Below are 17,613 nucleotides of genomic sequence, written 5' to 3'. Positions count from 1 at the left end.
TACGACATGTCTGGTGGGGAAGCCGACGGCTAACAAAGACTGGACTGTCTGCTAGCGAAGTGCAAGCGCCCCTAGAGCCACAGGAATGAGGTACCCTGGGATGTGTAAGAGCAACAGCATGTGTAAGGTTCAATTGCTTGGGAAAGAAACAAATCACGAAACAAATGGTCAAGGCCACACTTGCTACTTATTGCAATGCATCTCTTTGGTGTAATTACACAAAACTAGAATAGCATCGTTCCTTGCGCCAGGAGCTGCTCTGCTTGGCTGTGGGATCGACTGTGGAACAGACGCCCATTGGTGCACCCCAAGCATTTTCCTCGGAGGGGTCTCCGCTCTCAGCTGCTCACCAGGACCTCCTGAAGCTGTGGACAAATGATATTAAGTGATATTTTCTTGTGGTATGAATGAGAAGTGCAAGAGGCCTCTCTGCGTGACGGTGTGATAGTGCTGTGCAAGTGAGATGCAGCATCTCTGCGAAGCAACATCCCTAGTGCTTAGTGGTTTGTTGAGTGATGTAGATTCTAGTAGGCACGCTGCTTTACATAACTCTGCATGTGATTTTCACCCTGTTGCTTCTTGTACCGTGCGTCTTGCAATATCTGCGGTGATTGTTAGGCAATCTATCAAAAGCGTTTGGTTGATCGAAAATAAAAAAGGGGGAATTGTGGGAAAGGAATTTGCAGGTAGCTCCGCGCTGTTTCACACGTCCCTGAATGAGAGATAATGAGGAAACCAGCGGTAGAAACAAAAACTTGAGCAAGGTTGAGATAAAGGCAGTTGGCTACAGTGTTAAAGATGATCTCTGGGGCAGTGGCCAGTTGCTGGCTGGCTTGAGGCACGTGTCTGAGGGTCTCTAACCAATTGTATGAGAGATTTGGGCACGTGGAGAGTGCGTGGGGCTACGGGGAAAGTATATGTAGTAGTGAAAAAGGGCAAGAAAGGCCTCCTGTTGAAGAGCCATCAGGAGTCCGTGTCTTGCATCCCTTCACCTAGCTTAGCACGTGTACAGAAGTCCAGCGCCTAACTCAGAAATAATTCTTTAAAGTCAAGCAACAGGGCTTTGGTTGAAACAACATGGGAACTCCTTCTGTTCTGTATTCTGGGGGAATACACTTCCCCCTGCAGTGTATTCCCCAGAACGTTTAGTACCTGTCGGCTGAATGCAAACGCACAACAGAGGGTACCCCAACACAGACGGGCAGCAGGTTCTTGTGCGTCGCCTTTGAGCCCGAGCCTGAGCACCGAGCTGCTTTATGAAGCCCAGGTATGGCATTGCAACTGCAGACTTCTGAGTTCACTTGCTGATTCTCTCCCTCTCTAGGTCCAAAAATGTCCACGTTGGATTTCTCCCTTAATTCCCCATTCCGAAAGAATGGGTTGGCCTAGTAGAGAGTCCTTCAATAGTTTTGTTGGCCAAAGAGCTGTAGCCTGAAAGTCAGAAGTCTCCGTCAGCCTACAGGAAGAGAGAACACGTCAGGGGCAAATTACCTGACGTTTGGATATTTCTCTTAATTATCAAGACCAACCAGCCACACGCAAAACAGCCAACATGCATAAATGAAAGAAAGCCAAGCACGGTGTGCCAGAGCTGGTCCAACAGTTGTTCTGGTTAGCTCTAAGAGAGAATTTGAAGTTAGCTAAGGAGTGGAGAATAAGAATGAAAAAGCGATGCTCTCTCTGAGGGCTCTTTCCGCCCAAGATCTTGTCTCTAAGGACCCCAAGTTCTTTCTGGACGTGGTTCTGCAGCAGCAACAGGTTCTGCCCCGGGGGTCTCTGGCTGGTCTTTTGGGGTAAGGAAAGTGGGGGTGCCAGCTTGGCTGTCTCGGTTTCCGTATGCCCATAGATGGAGCCAGTAACCTGGCAACTGTGGACTGATTGTGTGCTCATAATGCAGCCAGGCAGGATAAAAGGCAGCGCCTCTTCCTGCGGTCATCACTTCTTGGAAGTGCAGCTGTGACGAACGAGGTAGGATACGGCTTGTCTCCAATGTTTCCAACAGCTTGTCTCCAACAGTTCCATCCTGTGAACTGGTGATCAAGCTTCACGTTCGTTAGTCAGATGAGACCAGTGAATACGAGAACGTTTAAATTTGCCTTCCTTTTAACAGGCACGAGATGAGTGCAGCGATGTCACAGGATGAACGGTCCACTGAGAAGACCCTAGCGGTAAGATTAGCTCCTTCAATCTGCACAAGTTCATGCACTTCTTTGGACATAGGTGGTCTAGTGCAAAGCTTGATACTGTTCATATGATAAATGGGCGAACAAAGGGGGCAAAAGAAACAAAAAGTGAAATGCTGCGGATACTTGAGGCTCTGCTTACCTGCAGCAGAAACTGCAAGCTCTTCATGTGATGGTGTCCGAAGCGTGCAGCTAGCTCCCACGCGCGCTTTCAGGGAGTCTTTAGTGGAGACAAGATCCTCTGGTACCATGGGCAGTGAATATTGGTCCCCAGATCGAGGGAGAAGCAGCTTCTGTTCCTCTCTCTCGCATCCCCCTGCCTCTCGTCCCAGCATGGTCATAAACTAAGGGCTCGGCTGCTCTCTGTTCTGTCCTTTCCTCTGGGTCCTGGGGGCTGGACTGCAGTGCTTGGGAAAAGGCATCAGCTTGAATGAGTTACAGCCCCATGGGCAACGTGTCGGTCCTTCTCCCACAGTGGACGTACTTCACTGAAACACAATAACTTCACGAGTGGCCAGCCAAAGTTAGGAATCACAGTCAGCAAAGATGGTATGAAAGGCTAAAGGCCACTGAAGCCCAACTCCAAATCTCTCTGGTTGTTCTTATTCCCCCAGTTTTCTCCCTGCATTTTCATAAAGGCTAAGAAGGCTCTATGAAGCCCAGGAAGCAATACAATCTACTGACAGTTTCAGATGCGCAGTCGCCATCAAGTATTTGACTTAAGAAGGAATTCCCATCAGCATTTTGTAGGGACTTCAGTGACTGTGAGCAGGTGGAGAAAGTGGCTTAAAGTCAGGTTGAGGCCTCAATTCAAATTCATTCCTGAGAAGCGCAGATGGCACAGTGCAATTTCTTCCATGAGTAGCCTTGGATTGCAGAACCCTAGCGCTTCTCCCGTGCCTCTTCCTCCCCTGTGAAATACTGCAGACCACTCAAATCCTTAGGTATTTGTCTCAAAACAAAGTAAGCAAACAAACAAAAGTCCAGTCAGTCCAACACTGCAGGCTGAAGCTCAGTCTGAAATACAAGCTATGGCACGATGTACCTGTTTCATTGGCAGGGCACGATGGAGTCATCTGACGTGACCCCGCAGAAGGGCTCTTTCCAGCTCCTTGTGAAGGAACGGGAGTCCGCCAGGGCCACAAGACCCATCTTGGTGCGCCAGCGCCCACCAGTGCCACGGTCACGGTCACGGGCACGGAAGAGACGCATCCGTGTCAAATCTGTGGAAATACTCCGGGCACGGGGTCGTATCATGGAAACCATCGAGGAGGAGCCCCTGGGCGCCCCTGGCGAGATTGAAAACTTCCCAACTTCTGACAAGGAGCTTGAGAGCCACTTCGAGAACCTGGGTGGCAGGAAGGTGAGTGCAAGAAGGTTCTGCACTTGAGAACGATTCCCCCCCCATCACTGTGGCCTTGTGATTCTAGCACCTCTGTCAACGTGAGGAAAACATGTGCAACTGTGCCAAATCTCCTTGTTTTGCAAGGAGACCACGGCAAATGGAAAGTGCGAGATACTGCTAAGCACGATGGTGCGATGAGCTATCAGCTAAGCAGCACATGAATGCACCATTCACAACCTGCAGTGCCACAGAAATTGACCATAGAGCATCCTGGAGAACACTGCTGCCAGAACAGCACCCCCTTCCAATCTGCTGCTGCCTCATGTCATTTCTGCCCCCGAGAACCCTATCAGTCTCCTACCAGTAGCTTCTAACTCCCATCCCCTTGACGTCTTCTAACAGGGAGCAGAAAGTGAGAGGAGCTCACTGTCACCAGCTCGGACTAGCGAGCCTGAGAGCAATCCAGGCATAGTGGAGTCCGGTGCTAAAAGGAGGAGGGCAGTCTTTGAGACGCTCTCAGAAAATGGACAACACAGCGATGCCAAAGGTTAGTCTGACCACTTGGATCTGCTTTCTCGCTTTAGTTGAGTGCACTCGATCTCTGTTGTGACGAGGGGCAACCACATTCTTGTCATCAGGGCAGCCCCCAGGCTGCCCAGGAAAAGAACGTGGTGTTCTTATTGATGCCAAACAAACTTTTCGGCTTTCTCCATTTTATCTGTGTGTTATGGAGGAGTGCCCGAAGCCCATTAAACACTTTTTGAGCAGAACACAACAGAACGGTGTCCTATGTTTAGAGAAGAAAACTTATGATGAAGACGACCCAAATCTAAAACTAGGATATCAAAACTATGGGCAGCATTCGTCCATTATGGAAAAGCAGGAACTTCCTATTCTCTGTTGGTGAAGATAGTTTGGATTTGGAGCCGTGCTGCTTTCGTACCAACTCTTTAGCTTTTAAGCGTGGCTTTCAGGTTTCCACAAGTCGAATGCTCTGTGCTTGATGTGTTCTAAAGTAAAAGTTGCTAAACAGCTGCTAAAATGTTGGCGTTCCTGTTCGTTTTGCCTACTGCTTTTCTTTCAAGATTTGAAACACGTGCACCCACCTCCCTCTCCCCAGCTATGATGTCTGTTTGTAGTTTCAGGGGGTGGTCGAAAACTTCTCAGAGGACTTCGAGAAGCGCGCCCTCCGAAGCCTGGCAGCACGCTGCAGCTCTTTGAGGAGAATGTCTCCTTAAAGGATAAAGAGGCTCTTTATCAAGCTGCAGCGGCCAAAGCAGAGAAGAGGAACTGCTTTCCTAATCATGTAAGATCCCAATGTCTCATTATCTTCTTAATTCTACGTTTGCTTTGCACAGGGTCAGACCCTAACTGTCTTTATTTCCACAAGCAAGCTATCAGATGGCTCACGGGGTGGATCAAAATTTAAATCCGAAATTAGGAAACTTAGATAGCAAACATAGTCATCCTTCAGTCTGTGTCTACCAAATGAGATTTTTCATGCTACATGCCTCCGGTCTTTTGGACAATCCCTTTTCATTCATGGAATTGCTCTTCTTTGTCGTCCACCTTTGCCTGGACTTCACTGATGAGGGCCCTAGGCGTGAGAGAGAGCAGCAACGCGGTTATCCTATTTGCTCATGTTCACCAAAAACAGCAGCTTCTTTAACACAACAAATATTCGTTATTGACAAATAATAAAATCCTATTCAGATGCACAGTGAGCTTAGAGCTCTTGCTGCTCAAACTGAAGGATTTGAAATCGCTGCGTTATAAAACAGCGTCTGGTTAAGATAAGGTACGGGAAGAGTCCAGGTGTTTTCAAACCACACAGTTCCTGCCCACTGGCTTCTTGATTTCCTCATCGCTTTGGCGTATTCGGAGCAGATTCCTGCAGTTCCTTGGGCAGAGAAGGTTCAAATTCCCTCCTCCTGACACTGCAAAGAATGCTGCAGTTAGCTCTCTGTCCCCAAAAGGAAGAACTGTAGGAAGCCTGGCCCAAGTGAACTGTGTGGAGAACATAGGAACTGCTTCATTTACACTCGAGAACGCCTTGCCCTTTCTTGTTGACATGGACAGTACGTTCTTGCTACCAATGGAAACCAGCTGACCTTATTTAATCCCTCTAGATTTCCGAGGAGATCAAGGCCTGCACTGCGCCTGGCGGCCTGGCCGCAGTCAGGAGGCCCTTTGAGAACAGGCAGACCGCCTCCTCGAGGATGACCGATGCTCGTTCCCAGCACGAGCAGAAAACTGCAGAGGTAACAATGCAATTTGTAATACTAACCGATGAGGTCTTCCATGCTAAAGAGCTTGAGGGAAAAATCCCATGATTTGCTTGGAAAGGTCTGTGCTTTTAGTTCGAGGTATCTTCCCGTGTAAGTTAGAAATGCGTAAGATTAGACATCGGTTCATCTCATACAGTCCGAATTTGGATTTTCACTATGCAGTTGCAATTTTAAATGTAACCCGTGAAAGTGGTGGCAATAAACGAAGCTTAGCAATCAGGGGCACATAAAGAAGTATTTAGTACAGTCTGTAATTCAGCAAGTATTTCTACTGTGTGACAAACACAACTAAAGAAGAAGTCAATAAACACTTCTGCTTTTCCTTTCCTTCTCTGCTGAAGGCAATCTCTTCTTTCCTTGTTTTCATTCTCTAAATGTGTGTATTTTCTGTCACCAGTTTCTCAGATACACAGAATCTGTCCACTGGAGAAGCGATAAAAAGTGCCAAAAAGTTGAAGGCGGTATGAACCAGCCGTTTATAGCGGCACAGAAGATGGAAGCGCTAAGACAGCCAAAATCTACAATGCCTTCAGTGGCTTCCAGAATGGAAGTAATCAACACAATCCTCAAGAATCAACAGCTTCCTATAAGAAGTCCACGTCATCTTGGAGCTGGTGCACCAAATCCGGAGTGCGAAAGAAATGAATCCTCTGTGATCCAGGTGTTCCCTAATCTTAAGGAGCCACAGAGGAGGGAGCCATTGCGCCAGCCGAAAAGGAAAATCAATTTTGCAGCTTCCAGACTGAAGACCATCAATGAAATCCACAAGAGGCAAAGTAATATTCTAAGATGTCCAGACCAGCAAGAAGCTGCTTTAGTGGCTTACGATATGCAGTGGTGTGAAACCCCAGAATGCGATGGAAAGAACAAAGATGAAGCCCTCGCAGGCGACGTGTTGTGCAGCAATGCACAACACATTTCCAATAAAAACCTGTAATGACTTAAAAGTAACAGACTTGTCTGAATTTTTGCTGCCTGTCTCTCCTCCCTCCTTCAAGACTTCCCTCGTGCAAGATGCTATCAGGACAAGGCGTGAAGTTGGATGTATAAAACAGATTAAGAAGATTTTTGTCAACATTGGTACCCCAGTAAGTGCCGTGAGTAACGTGCAAGCTAGAGAAAGCGAGCCCCAAATCCCATTTTGATTCGGAAAGGCAGCTGGAGCAGAATTATGTAAAACTCTGTCTCAGACAGTAACAGAGTTTTGACAAGTGCATTTTGTGACGTGACCCTGCTGAGTGTGAGCCAGCACGGAGGCAGGAGCCGGGCAGGTGAGCTACTGTGTTGCGTGAAACACCATATTGACAGCGGTGCTCGTGTATAGGCGGTAGGGCTTCACGTGAAAGAACTTTCCTACTCAGCAGAAGGCAGTACTTGATATTTTCAGTTAAACAGAGTGAAGGATGGTCCCAATGACAAGGATCACGAGCTGCCGGGCTGTTTTCCGTGTCTGCCGTTACAAAGATAAGGATGTTTGTCTTCTTCCAGTTCCTCCTGGTTTTCTTGTGCTCCCCTTACTCTGTCTTGGACAACAAAGCCCCTGCTTTCTTTCTGGGAGGGCAGTGTGGGGGCGGCGGAAGGGGCAGTGCTGTAGCAGGAGTTCCTCACTGCTTCGTGCAAGGCTCTCACACGTTGTGAGGAACTCAACTGGCACCTCTTCTTTAGTAGCTTCTAGCAATCATGCTGTAGGACCATCCACACGTACGACAGTTTTTACTGTGATAATGGGAGCAAAAACCAACTCCCCTTACAACTCTGGATAGCTTCCAAAATACAACCCCTCCCCCCCACACATACTCCGTCCCTCTCAAGAGTAACTTCAAATGTTTAAGTTAAACCTCAAGAATAACTCATGCCCCGGAATTAAGCACCTCATTTTAGTAGAAATGGATCTCCTTTTGAAGGAACTGTTTTGTGTACTCGGGTACCAGTTCTTCTGCCTCCATTGCTTCATTTGGTGTCCCAGCCCTAAGAGTCTAGATGACAAATGTGGATTCCTCAGGAGCGTTTGTTAAGACCAAAGCTTTGGGATACGTGGAAGCAGGCTCTGACATTTTTAAATGCAGGTCTCCAGCCTGGGTTGAAGTCATGAAGGCACCAGATTGTTTTAATGGGGATCACCATGATGGTGGACCCTCTGAAGTGATATAAAAAGCAGGGAAGCTTTTTCCAACTTGTGCATCGTGGGCATGCTTAGTGAAGCTGGCTCTCAGCAGCGTTTTCTTATGTGTAGGTATGAGGACGAGAGATGGAAAGTGGGATGGAATGGTTGGGAGTTCCTCAAGGAATGCGTTTTAATGAAACAAAAAATGACATTTAAATACGGGGTTTGTTTCACTACAGATTTTTGGCAGTAGACGGGGCGCTTACTGGAATGAAATTCTGTGGAGTTGGGAAGGCTTTGGGAGATGGTGCCCAGGTGCAGTATATTGGTGCTGCCTCCTGAAGATCAGCTCTGACTTGACTCAGGCACTTTGTTGTTTCCATGCAACTGCTCAGCATGAGAAAGAAAAAACAAACAAACAAACAAACAAACAAGGAAAGCAATATATGTACCTCCGTACCCACTTCCTTTCACTGCAGTCTGTCACAGAATCACAGAATGTGTCACAGGTTGGAAGGGACCTCCAGAGATCATCTGGTCCAGCCCCCCTGTTCAAGCAGGGTCACCCCAAGCACATTACAAGGGATCACATCCAGACGACTTTTGAGCATCTCCAAAGAAGAGACTCCACAAGCTCTCTGAGCAGCCTGTTGCAGTGCTCTGTCATCTGAACTGTAAGAAGTTCTTCCTCATAAGAGGACGAAACCTCCTCCTCGTGGCTCTGTTTCGCTTGCTCAGAAATCATTCTGAAACCCACCAGCTGAATCGAGAACAATTACTAATGTAATGTGTCTAACTGTGGGTGACCCGTTTGGTGATAATCTGGAGCTGAGTAATGATACAGCAGTGCACTAAAAGTGAGGAGGGAGGTGGCTCGGGGGCATGGTGTGGCCAACAGCTAGAAAGGAGGAAGTTGGAGCTGATGGGAGGAGGGTCCCGGATCTGGTGGAGCCAATAAAACGACCCGTCTACGACATGTCTGGTGGGGAAGCCGACGGCTAACAAAGACTGGACTGTCTGCTAGCGAAGTGCAAGCGCCCCTAGAGCCACAGGAATGAGGTACCCTGGGATGTGTAAGAGCAACAGCATGTGTAAGGTTCAATTGCTTGGGAAAGAAACAAATCACGAAACAAATGGTCAAGGCCACACTTGCTACTTATTGCAATGCATCTCTTTGGTGTAATTACACAAAACTAGAATAGCATCGTTCCTTGCGCCAGGAGCTGCTCTGCTTGGCTGTGGGATCGACTGTGGAACAGACGCCCATTGGTGCACCCCAAGCATTTTCCTCGGAGGGGTCTCCGCTCTCAGCTGCTCACCAGGACCTCCTGAAGCTGTGGACAAATGATATTAAGTGATATTTTCTTGTGGTATGAATGAGAAGTGCAAGAGGCCTCTCTGCGTGACGGTGTGATAGTGCTGTGCAAGTGAGATGCAGCATCTCTGCGAAGCAACATCCCTAGTGCTTAGTGGTTTGTTGAGTGATGTAGATTCTAGTAGGCACGCTGCTTTACATAACTCTGCATGTGATTTTCACCCTGTTGCTTCTTGTACCGTGCGTCTTGCAATATCTGCGGTGATTGTTAGGCAATCTATCAAAAGCGTTTGGTTGATCGAAAATAAAAAAGGGGGAATTGTGGGAAAGGAATTTGCAGGTAGCTCCGCGCTGTTTCACACGTCCCTGAATGAGAGATAATGAGGAAACCAGCGGTAGAAACAAAAACTTGAGCAAGGTTGAGATAAAGGCAGTTGGCTACAGTGTTAAAGATGATCTCTGGGGCAGTGGCCAGTTGCTGGCTGGCTTGAGGCACGTGTCTGAGGGTCTCTAACCAATTGTATGAGAGATTTGGGCACGTGGAGAGTGCGTGGGGCTACGGGGAAAGTATATGTAGTAGTGAAAAAGGGCAAGAAAGGCCTCCTGTTGAAGAGCCATCAGGAGTCCGTGTCTTGCATCCCTTCACCTAGCTTAGCACGTGTACAGAAGTCCAGCGCCTAACTCAGAAATAATTCTTTAAAGTCAAGCAACAGGGCTTTGGTTGAAACAACATGGGAACTCCTTCTGTTCTGTATTCTGGGGGAATACACTTCCCCCTGCAGTGTATTCCCCAGAACGTTTAGTACCTGTCGGCTGAATGCAAACGCACAACAGAGGGTACCCCAACACAGACGGGCAGCAGGTTCTTGTGCGTCGCCTTTGAGCCCGAGCCTGAGCACCGAGCTGCTTTATGAAGCCCAGGTATGGCATTGCAACTGCAGACTTCTGAGTTCACTTGCTGATTCTCTCCCTCTCTAGGTCCAAAAATGTCCACGTTGGATTTCTCCCTTAATTCCCCATTCCGAAAGAATGGGTTGGCCTAGTAGAGAGTCCTTCAATAGTTTTGTTGGCCAAAGAGCTGTAGCCTGAAAGTCAGAAGTCTCCGTCAGCCTACAGGAAGAGAGAACACGTCAGGGGCAAATTACCTGACGTTTGGATATTTCTCTTAATTATCAAGACCAACCAGCCACACGCAAAACAGCCAACATGCATAAATGAAAGAAAGCCAAGCACGGTGTGCCAGAGCTGGTCCAACAGTTGTTCTGGTTAGCTCTAAGAGAGAATTTGAAGTTAGCTAAGGAGTGGAGAATAAGAATGAAAAAGCGATGCTCTCTCTGAGGGCTCTTTCCGCCCAAGATCTTGTCTCTAAGGACCCCAAGTTCTTTCTGGACGTGGTTCTGCAGCAGCAACAGGTTCTGCCCCGGGGGTCTCTGGCTGGTCTTTTGGGGTAAGGAAAGTGGGGGTGCCAGCTTGGCTGTCTCGGTTTCCGTATGCCCATAGATGGAGCCAGTAACCTGGCAACTGTGGACTGATTGTGTGCTCATAATGCAGCCAGGCAGGATAAAAGGCAGCGCCTCTTCCTGCGGTCATCACTTCTTGGAAGTGCAGCTGTGACGAACGAGGTAGGATACGGCTTGTCTCCAATGTTTCCAACAGCTTGTCTCCAACAGTTCCATCCTGTGAACTGGTGATCAAGCTTCACGTTCGTTAGTCAGATGAGACCAGTGAATACGAGAACGTTTAAATTTGCCTTCCTTTTAACAGGCACGAGATGAGTGCAGCGATGTCACAGGATGAACGGTCCACTGAGAAGACCCTAGCGGTAAGATTAGCTCCTTCAATCTGCACAAGTTCATGCACTTCTTTGGACATAGGTGGTCTAGTGCAAAGCTTGATACTGTTCATATGATAAATGGGCGAACAAAGGGGGCAAAAGAAACAAAAAGTGAAATGCTGCGGATACTTGAGGCTCTGCTTACCTGCAGCAGAAACTGCAAGCTCTTCATGTGATGGTGTCCGAAGCGTGCAGCTAGCTCCCACGCGCGCTTTCAGGGAGTCTTTAGTGGAGACAAGATCCTCTGGTACCATGGGCAGTGAATATTGGTCCCCAGATCGAGGGAGAAGCAGCTTCTGTTCCTCTCTCTCGCATCCCCCTGCCTCTCGTCCCAGCATGGTCATAAACTAAGGGCTCGGCTGCTCTCTGTTCTGTCCTTTCCTCTGGGTCCTGGGGGCTGGACTGCAGTGCTTGGGAAAAGGCATCAGCTTGAATGAGTTACAGCCCCATGGGCAACGTGTCGGTCCTTCTCCCACAGTGGACGTACTTCACTGAAACACAATAACTTCACGAGTGGCCAGCCAAAGTTAGGAATCACAGTCAGCAAAGATGGTATGAAAGGCTAAAGGCCACTGAAGCCCAACTCCAAATCTCTCTGGTTGTTCTTATTCCCCCAGTTTTCTCCCTGCATTTTCATAAAGGCTAAGAAGGCTCTATGAAGCCCAGGAAGCAATACAATCTACTGACAGTTTCAGATGCGCAGTCGCCATCAAGTATTTGACTTAAGAAGGAATTCCCATCAGCATTTTGTAGGGATTTCAGTGACTGTGAGCAGGTGGAGAAAGTGGCTTAAAGTCAGGTTGAGGCCTCAATTCAAATTCATTCCTGAGAAGCGCAGATGGCACAGTGCAATTTCTTCCATGAGTAGCCTTGGATTGCAGAACCCTAGCGCTTCTCCCGTGCCTCTTCCTCCCCTGTGAAATACTGCAGACCACTCAAATCCTTAGGTATTTGTCTCAAAACAAAGTAAGCAAACAAACAAAAGTCCAGTCAGTCCAACACTGCAGGCTGAAGCTCAGTCTGAAATACAAGCTATGGCACGATGTACCTGTTTCATTGGCAGGGCACGATGGAGTCATCTGACGTGACCCCGCAGAAGGGCTCTTTCCAGCTCCTTGTGAAGGAACGGGAGTCCGCCAGGGCCACAAGACCCATCTTGGTGCGCCAGCGCCCACCAGTGCCACGGTCACGGTCACGGGCACGGAAGAGACGCATCCGTGTCAAATCTGTGGAAATACTCCGGGCACGGGGTCGTATCATGGAAACCATCGAGGAGGAGCCCCTGGGCGCCCCTGGCGAGATTGAAAACTTCCCAACTTCTGACAAGGAGCTTGAGAGCCACTTCGAGAACCTGGGTGGCAGGAAGGTGAGTGCAAGAAGGTTCTGCACTTGAGAACGATTCCCCCCCCATCACTGTGGCCTTGTGATTCTAGCACCTCTGTCAACGTGAGGAAAACATGTGCAACTGTGCCAAATCTCCTTGTTTTGCAAGGAGACCACGGCAAATGGAAAGTGCGAGATACTGCTAAGCACGATGGTGCGATGAGCTATCAGCTAAGCAGCACATGAATGCACCATTCACAACCTGCAGTGCCACAGAAATTGACCATAGAGCATCCTGGAGAACACTGCTGCCAGAACAGCACCCCCTTCCAATCTGCTGCTGCCTCATGTCATTTCTGCCCCCGAGAACCCTATCAGTCTCCTACCAGTAGCTTCTAACTCCCATCCCCTTGACGTCTTCTAACAGGGAGCAGAAAGTGAGAGGAGCTCACTGTCACCAGCTCGGACTAGCGAGCCTGAGAGCAATCCAGGCATAGTGGAGTCCGGTGCTAAAAGGAGGAGGGCAGTCTTTGAGACGCTCTCAGAAAATGGACAACACAGCGATGCCAAAGGTTAGTCTGACCACTTGGATCTGCTTTCTCGCTTTAGTTGAGTGCACTCGATCTCTGTTGTGACGAGGGGCAACCACATTCTTGTCATCAGGGCAGCCCCCAGGCTGCCCAGGAAAAGAACGTGGTGTTCTTATTGATGCCAAACAAACTTTTCGGCTTTCTCCATTTTATCTGTGTGTTATGGAGGAGTGCCCGAAGCCCATTAAACACTTTTTGAGCAGAACACAACAGAACGGTGTCCTATGTTTAGAGAAGAAAACTTATGATGAAGACGACCCAAATCTAAAACTAGGATATCAAAACTATGGGCAGCATTCGTCCATTATGGAAAAGCAGGAACTTCCTATTCTCTGTTGGTGAAGATAGTTTGGATTTGGAGCCGTGCTGCTTTCGTACCAACTCTTTAGCTTTTAAGCGTGGCTTTCAGGTTTCCACAAGTCGAATGCTCTGTGCTTGATGTGTTCTAAAGTAAAAGTTGCTAAACAGCTGCTAAAATGTTGGCGTTCCTGTTCGTTTTGCCTACTGCTTTTCTTTCAAGATTTGAAACACGTGCACCCACCTCCCTCTCCCCAGCTATGATGTCTGTTTGTAGTTTCAGGGGGTGGTCGAAAACTTCTCAGAGGACTTCGAGAAGCGCGCCCTCCGAAGCCTGGCAGCACGCTGCAGCTCTTTGAGGAGAATGTCTCCTTAAAGGATAAAGAGGCTCTTTATCAAGCTGCAGCGGCCAAAGCAGAGAAGAGGAACTGCTTTCCTAATCATGTAAGATCCCAATGTCTCATTATCTTCTTAATTCTACGTTTGCTTTGCACAGGGTCAGACCCTAACTGTCTTTATTTCCACAAGCAAGCTATCAGATGGCTCACGGGGTGGATCAAAATTTAAATCCGAAATTAGGAAACTTAGATAGCAAACATAGTCATCCTTCAGTCTGTGTCTACCAAATGAGATTTTTCATGCTACATGCCTCCGGTCTTTTGGACAATCCCTTTTCATTCATGGAATTGCTCTTCTTTGTCGTCCACCTTTGCCTGGACTTCACTGATGAGGGCCCTAGGCGTGAGAGAGAGCAGCAACGCGGTTATCCTATTTGCTCATGTTCACCAAAAACAGCAGCTTCTTTAACACAACAAATATTCGTTATTGACAAATAATAAAATCCTATTCAGATGCACAGTGAGCTTAGAGCTCTTGCTGCTCAAACTGAAGGATTTGAAATCGCTGCGTTATAAAACAGCGTCTGGTTAAGATAAGGTACGGGAAGAGTCCAGGTGTTTTCAAACCACACAGTTCCTGCCCACTGGCTTCTTGATTTCCTCATCGCTTTGGCGTATTCGGAGCAGATTCCTGCAGTTCCTTGGGCAGAGAAGGTTCAAATTCCCTCCTCCTGACACTGCAAAGAATGCTGCAGTTAGCTCTCTGTCCCCAAAAGGAAGAACTGTAGGAAGCCTGGCCCAAGTGAACTGTGTGGAGAACATAGGAACTGCTTCATTTACACTCGAGAACGCCTTGCCCTTTCTTGTTGACATGGACAGTACGTTCTTGCTACCAATGGAAACCAGCTGACCTTATTTAATCCCTCTAGATTTCCGAGGAGATCAAGGCCTGCACTGCGCCTGGCGGCCTGGCCGCAGTCAGGAGGCCCTTTGAGAACAGGCAGACCGCCTCCTCGAGGATGACCGATGCTCGTTCCCAGCACGAGCAGAAAACTGCAGAGGTAACAATGCAATTTGTAATACTAACCGATGAGGTCTTCCATGCTAAAGAGCTTGAGGGAAAAATCCCATGATTTGCTTGGAAAGGTCTGTGCTTTTAGTTCGAGGTATCTTCCCGTGTAAGTTAGAAATGCGTAAGATTAGACATCGGTTCATCTCATACAGTCCGAATTTGGATTTTCACTATGCAGTTGCAATTTTAAATGTAACCCGTGAAAGTGGTGGCAATAAACGAAGCTTAGCAATCAGGGGCACATAAAGAAGTATTTAGTACAGTCTGTAATTCAGCAAGTATTTCTACTGTGTGACAAACACAACTAAAGAAGAAGTCAATAAACACTTCTGCTTTTCCTTTCCTTCTCTGCTGAAGGCAATCTCTTCTTTCCTTGTTTTCATTCTCTAAATGTGTGTATTTTCTGTCACCAGTTTCTCAGATACACAGAATCTGTCCACTGGAGAAGCGATAAAAAGTGCCAAAAAGTTGAAGGCGGTATGAACCAGCCGTTTATAGCGGCACAGAAGATGGAAGCGCTAAGACAGCCAAAATCTACAATGCCTTCAGTGGCTTCCAGAATGGAAGTAATCAACACAATCCTCAAGAATCAACAGCTTCCTATAAGAAGTCCACGTCATCTTGGAGCTGGTGCACCAAATCCGGAGTGCGAAAGAAATGAATCCTCTGTGATCCAGGTGTTCCCTAATCTTAAGGAGCCACAGAGGAGGGAGCCATTGCGCCAGCCGAAAAGGAAAATCAATTTTGCAGCTTCCAGACTGAAGACCATCAATGAAATCCACAAGAGGCAAAGTAATATTCTAAGATGTCCAGACCAGCAAGAAGCTGCTTTAGTGGCTTACGATATGCAGTGGTGTGAAACCCCAGAATGCGATGGAAAGAACAAAGATGAAGCCCTCGCAGGCGACGTGTTGTGCAGCAATGCACAACACATTTCCAATAAAAACCTGTAATGACTTAAAAGTAACAGACTTGTCTGAATTTTTGCTGCCTGTCTCTCCTCCCTCCTTCAAGACTTCCCTCGTGCAAGATGCTATCAGGACAAGGCGTGAAGTTGGATGTATAAAACAGATTAAGAAGATTTTTGTCAACATTGGTACCCCAGTAAGTGCCGTGAGTAACGTGCAAGCTAGAGAAAGCGAGCCCCAAATCCCATTTTGATTCGGAAAGGCAGCTGGAGCAGAATTATGTAAAACTCTGTCTCAGACAGTAACAGAGTTTTGACAAGTGCATTTTGTGACGTGACCCTGCTGAGTGTGAGCCAGCACGGAGGCAGGAGCCGGGCAGGTGAGCTACTGTGTTGCGTGAAACACCATATTGACAGCGGTGCTCGTGTATAGGCGGTAGGGCTTCACGTGAAAGAACTTTCCTACTCAGCAGAAGGCAGTACTTGATATTTTCAGTTAAACAGAGTGAAGGATGGTCCCAATGACAAGGATCACGAGCTGCCGGGCTGTTTTCCGTGTCTGCCGTTACAAAGATAAGGATGTTTGTCTTCTTCCAGTTCCTCCTGGTTTTCTTGTGCTCCCCTTACTCTGTCTTGGACAACAAAGCCCCTGCTTTCTTTCTGGGAGGGCAGTGTGGGGGCGGCGGAAGGGGCAGTGCTGTAGCAGGAGTTCCTCACTGCTTCGTGCAAGGCTCTCACACGTTGTGAGGAACTCAACTGGCACCTCTTCTTTAGTAGCTTCTAGCAATCATGCTGTAGGACCATCCACACGTACGACAGTTTTTACTGTGATAATGGGAGCAAAAACCAACTCCCCTTACAACTCTGGATAGCTTCCAAAATACAACCCCTCCCCCCCACACATACTCCGTCCCTCTCAAGAGTAACTTCAAATGTTTAAGTTAAACCTCAAGAATAACTCATGCCCCGGAATTAAGCACCTCATTTTAGTAGAAATGGATCTCCTTTTGAAGGAACTGTTTTGTGTACTCGGGTACCAGTTCTTCTGCCTCCATTGCTTCATTTGGTGTCCCAGCCCTAAGAGTCTAGATGACAAATGTGGATTCCTCAGGAGCGTTTGTTAAGACCAAAGCTTTGGGATACGTGGAAGCAGGCTCTGACATTTTTAAATGCAGGTCTCCAGCCTGGGTTGAAGTCATGAAGGCACCAGATTGTTTTAATGGGGATCACCATGATGGTGGACCCTCTGAAGTGATATAAAAAGCAGGGAAGCTTTTTCCAACTTGTGCATCGTGGGCATGCTTAGTGAAGCTGGCTCTCAGCAGCGTTTTCTTATGTGTAGGTATGAGGACGAGAGATGGAAAGTGGGATGGAATGGTTGGGAGTTCCTCAAGGAATGCGTTTTAATGAAACAAAAAATGACATTTAAATACGGGGTTTGTTTCACTACAGATTTTTGGCAGTAGACGGGGCGCTTACTGGAATGAAATTCTGTGGAGTTGGGAAGGCTTTGGGAGATGGTGCCCAGGTGCAGTATATTGGTGCTGCCTCCTGAAGATCAGCTCTGACTTGACTCAGGCACTTTGTTGTTTCCATGCAACTGCTCAGCATGAGAAAGAAAAAACAAACAAACAAACAAACAAACAAGGAAAGCAATATATGTACCTCCGTACCCACTTCCTTTCACTGCAGTCTGTCACAGAATCACAGAATGTGTCACAGGTTGGAAGGGACCTCCAGAGATCATCTGGTCCAGCCCCCCTGTTCAAGCAGGGTCACCCCAAGCACATTACAAGGGATCACATCCAGACGACTTTTGAGCATCTCCAAAGAAGAGACTCCACAAGCTCTCTGAGCAGCCTGTTGCAGTGCTCTGTCATCTGAACTGTAAGAAGTTCTTCCTCATAAGAGGACGAAACCTCCTCCTCGTGGCTCTGTTTCGCTTGCTCAGAAATCATTCTGAAACCCACCAGCTGAATCGAGAACAATTACTAATGTAATGTGTCTAACTGTGGGT

At 47.7% G+C, this 17,613-nt stretch overlaps 2 protein-coding genes across 2 annotated transcripts; both read left to right on the top strand.

Moving 5' to 3' along the window:
- Positions 1-2,021: 2,021 nt before the first annotated feature.
- LOC311445617 (uncharacterized protein) lies at positions 2,022-6,757 on the top strand. Its single transcript, XM_084537907.1, has 6 exons — positions 2,022-2,168; positions 3,244-3,546; positions 3,931-4,075; positions 4,668-4,834; positions 5,658-5,789; positions 6,214-6,757. The coding sequence occupies exons 1-6, from the start codon at positions 2,118-2,120 to the stop codon at positions 6,751-6,753; spliced, it is 1,338 nt and encodes a 445-aa protein (XP_084394033.1). The 5' UTR covers positions 2,022-2,117; the 3' UTR covers positions 6,754-6,757.
- A 4,153-nt stretch (positions 6,758-10,910) lies between these two features.
- On the top strand, positions 10,911-15,646 carry LOC311445856 (uncharacterized protein). The gene is made up of 6 exons (XM_084538378.1): positions 10,911-11,057; positions 12,133-12,435; positions 12,820-12,964; positions 13,557-13,723; positions 14,547-14,678; positions 15,103-15,646. Exons 1-6 carry the CDS (start codon positions 11,007-11,009, stop codon positions 15,640-15,642), a joined length of 1,338 nt encoding a protein of 445 aa, XP_084394504.1. The 5' UTR covers positions 10,911-11,006; the 3' UTR covers positions 15,643-15,646.
- Positions 15,647-17,613: the final 1,967 nt, after the last annotated feature.

This window comes from Aythya ferina (genome assembly GCF_964211825.1).
Source record: "Aythya ferina genome assembly, chromosome: 16".
Taxonomy (NCBI): domain Eukaryota; kingdom Metazoa; phylum Chordata; class Aves; order Anseriformes; family Anatidae; genus Aythya; species Aythya ferina.
The sequence above is the reverse complement of the archived record's forward strand: the minus strand, read 5'-3'. Positions and strand labels throughout refer to the sequence as shown.

What these genes read in the sequence shown, in the direction of transcription:
- LOC311445856 (XM_084538378.1), top strand. Translation starts at nt 11,007, where the DNA reads ATGAGTGCAGCGATGTCACAGGATGAACGGTCCACTGAGAAGACCCTA. An exon ending in GGAACTGCTTTCCTAATCAT is followed by an intron (nt 13,724 to 14,546) that starts GTAAGATCCCAA and finishes TAATCCCTCTAG; the next exon opens with ATTTCCGAGGAGATCAAGGC. An exon ending in ACGAGCAGAAAACTGCAGAG is followed by an intron (nt 14,679 to 15,102) that starts GTAACAATGCAA and finishes TTCTGTCACCAG; the next exon opens with TTTCTCAGATACACAGAATC.
- LOC311445617 (XM_084537907.1), top strand. Translation starts at nt 2,118, where the DNA reads ATGAGTGCAGCGATGTCACAGGATGAACGGTCCACTGAGAAGACCCTA. An exon ending in CCACTGAGAAGACCCTAGCG is followed by an intron (nt 2,169 to 3,243) that starts GTAAGATTAGCT and finishes TTTCATTGGCAG; the next exon opens with GGCACGATGGAGTCATCTGA. An exon ending in GGAACTGCTTTCCTAATCAT is followed by an intron (nt 4,835 to 5,657) that starts GTAAGATCCCAA and finishes TAATCCCTCTAG; the next exon opens with ATTTCCGAGGAGATCAAGGC.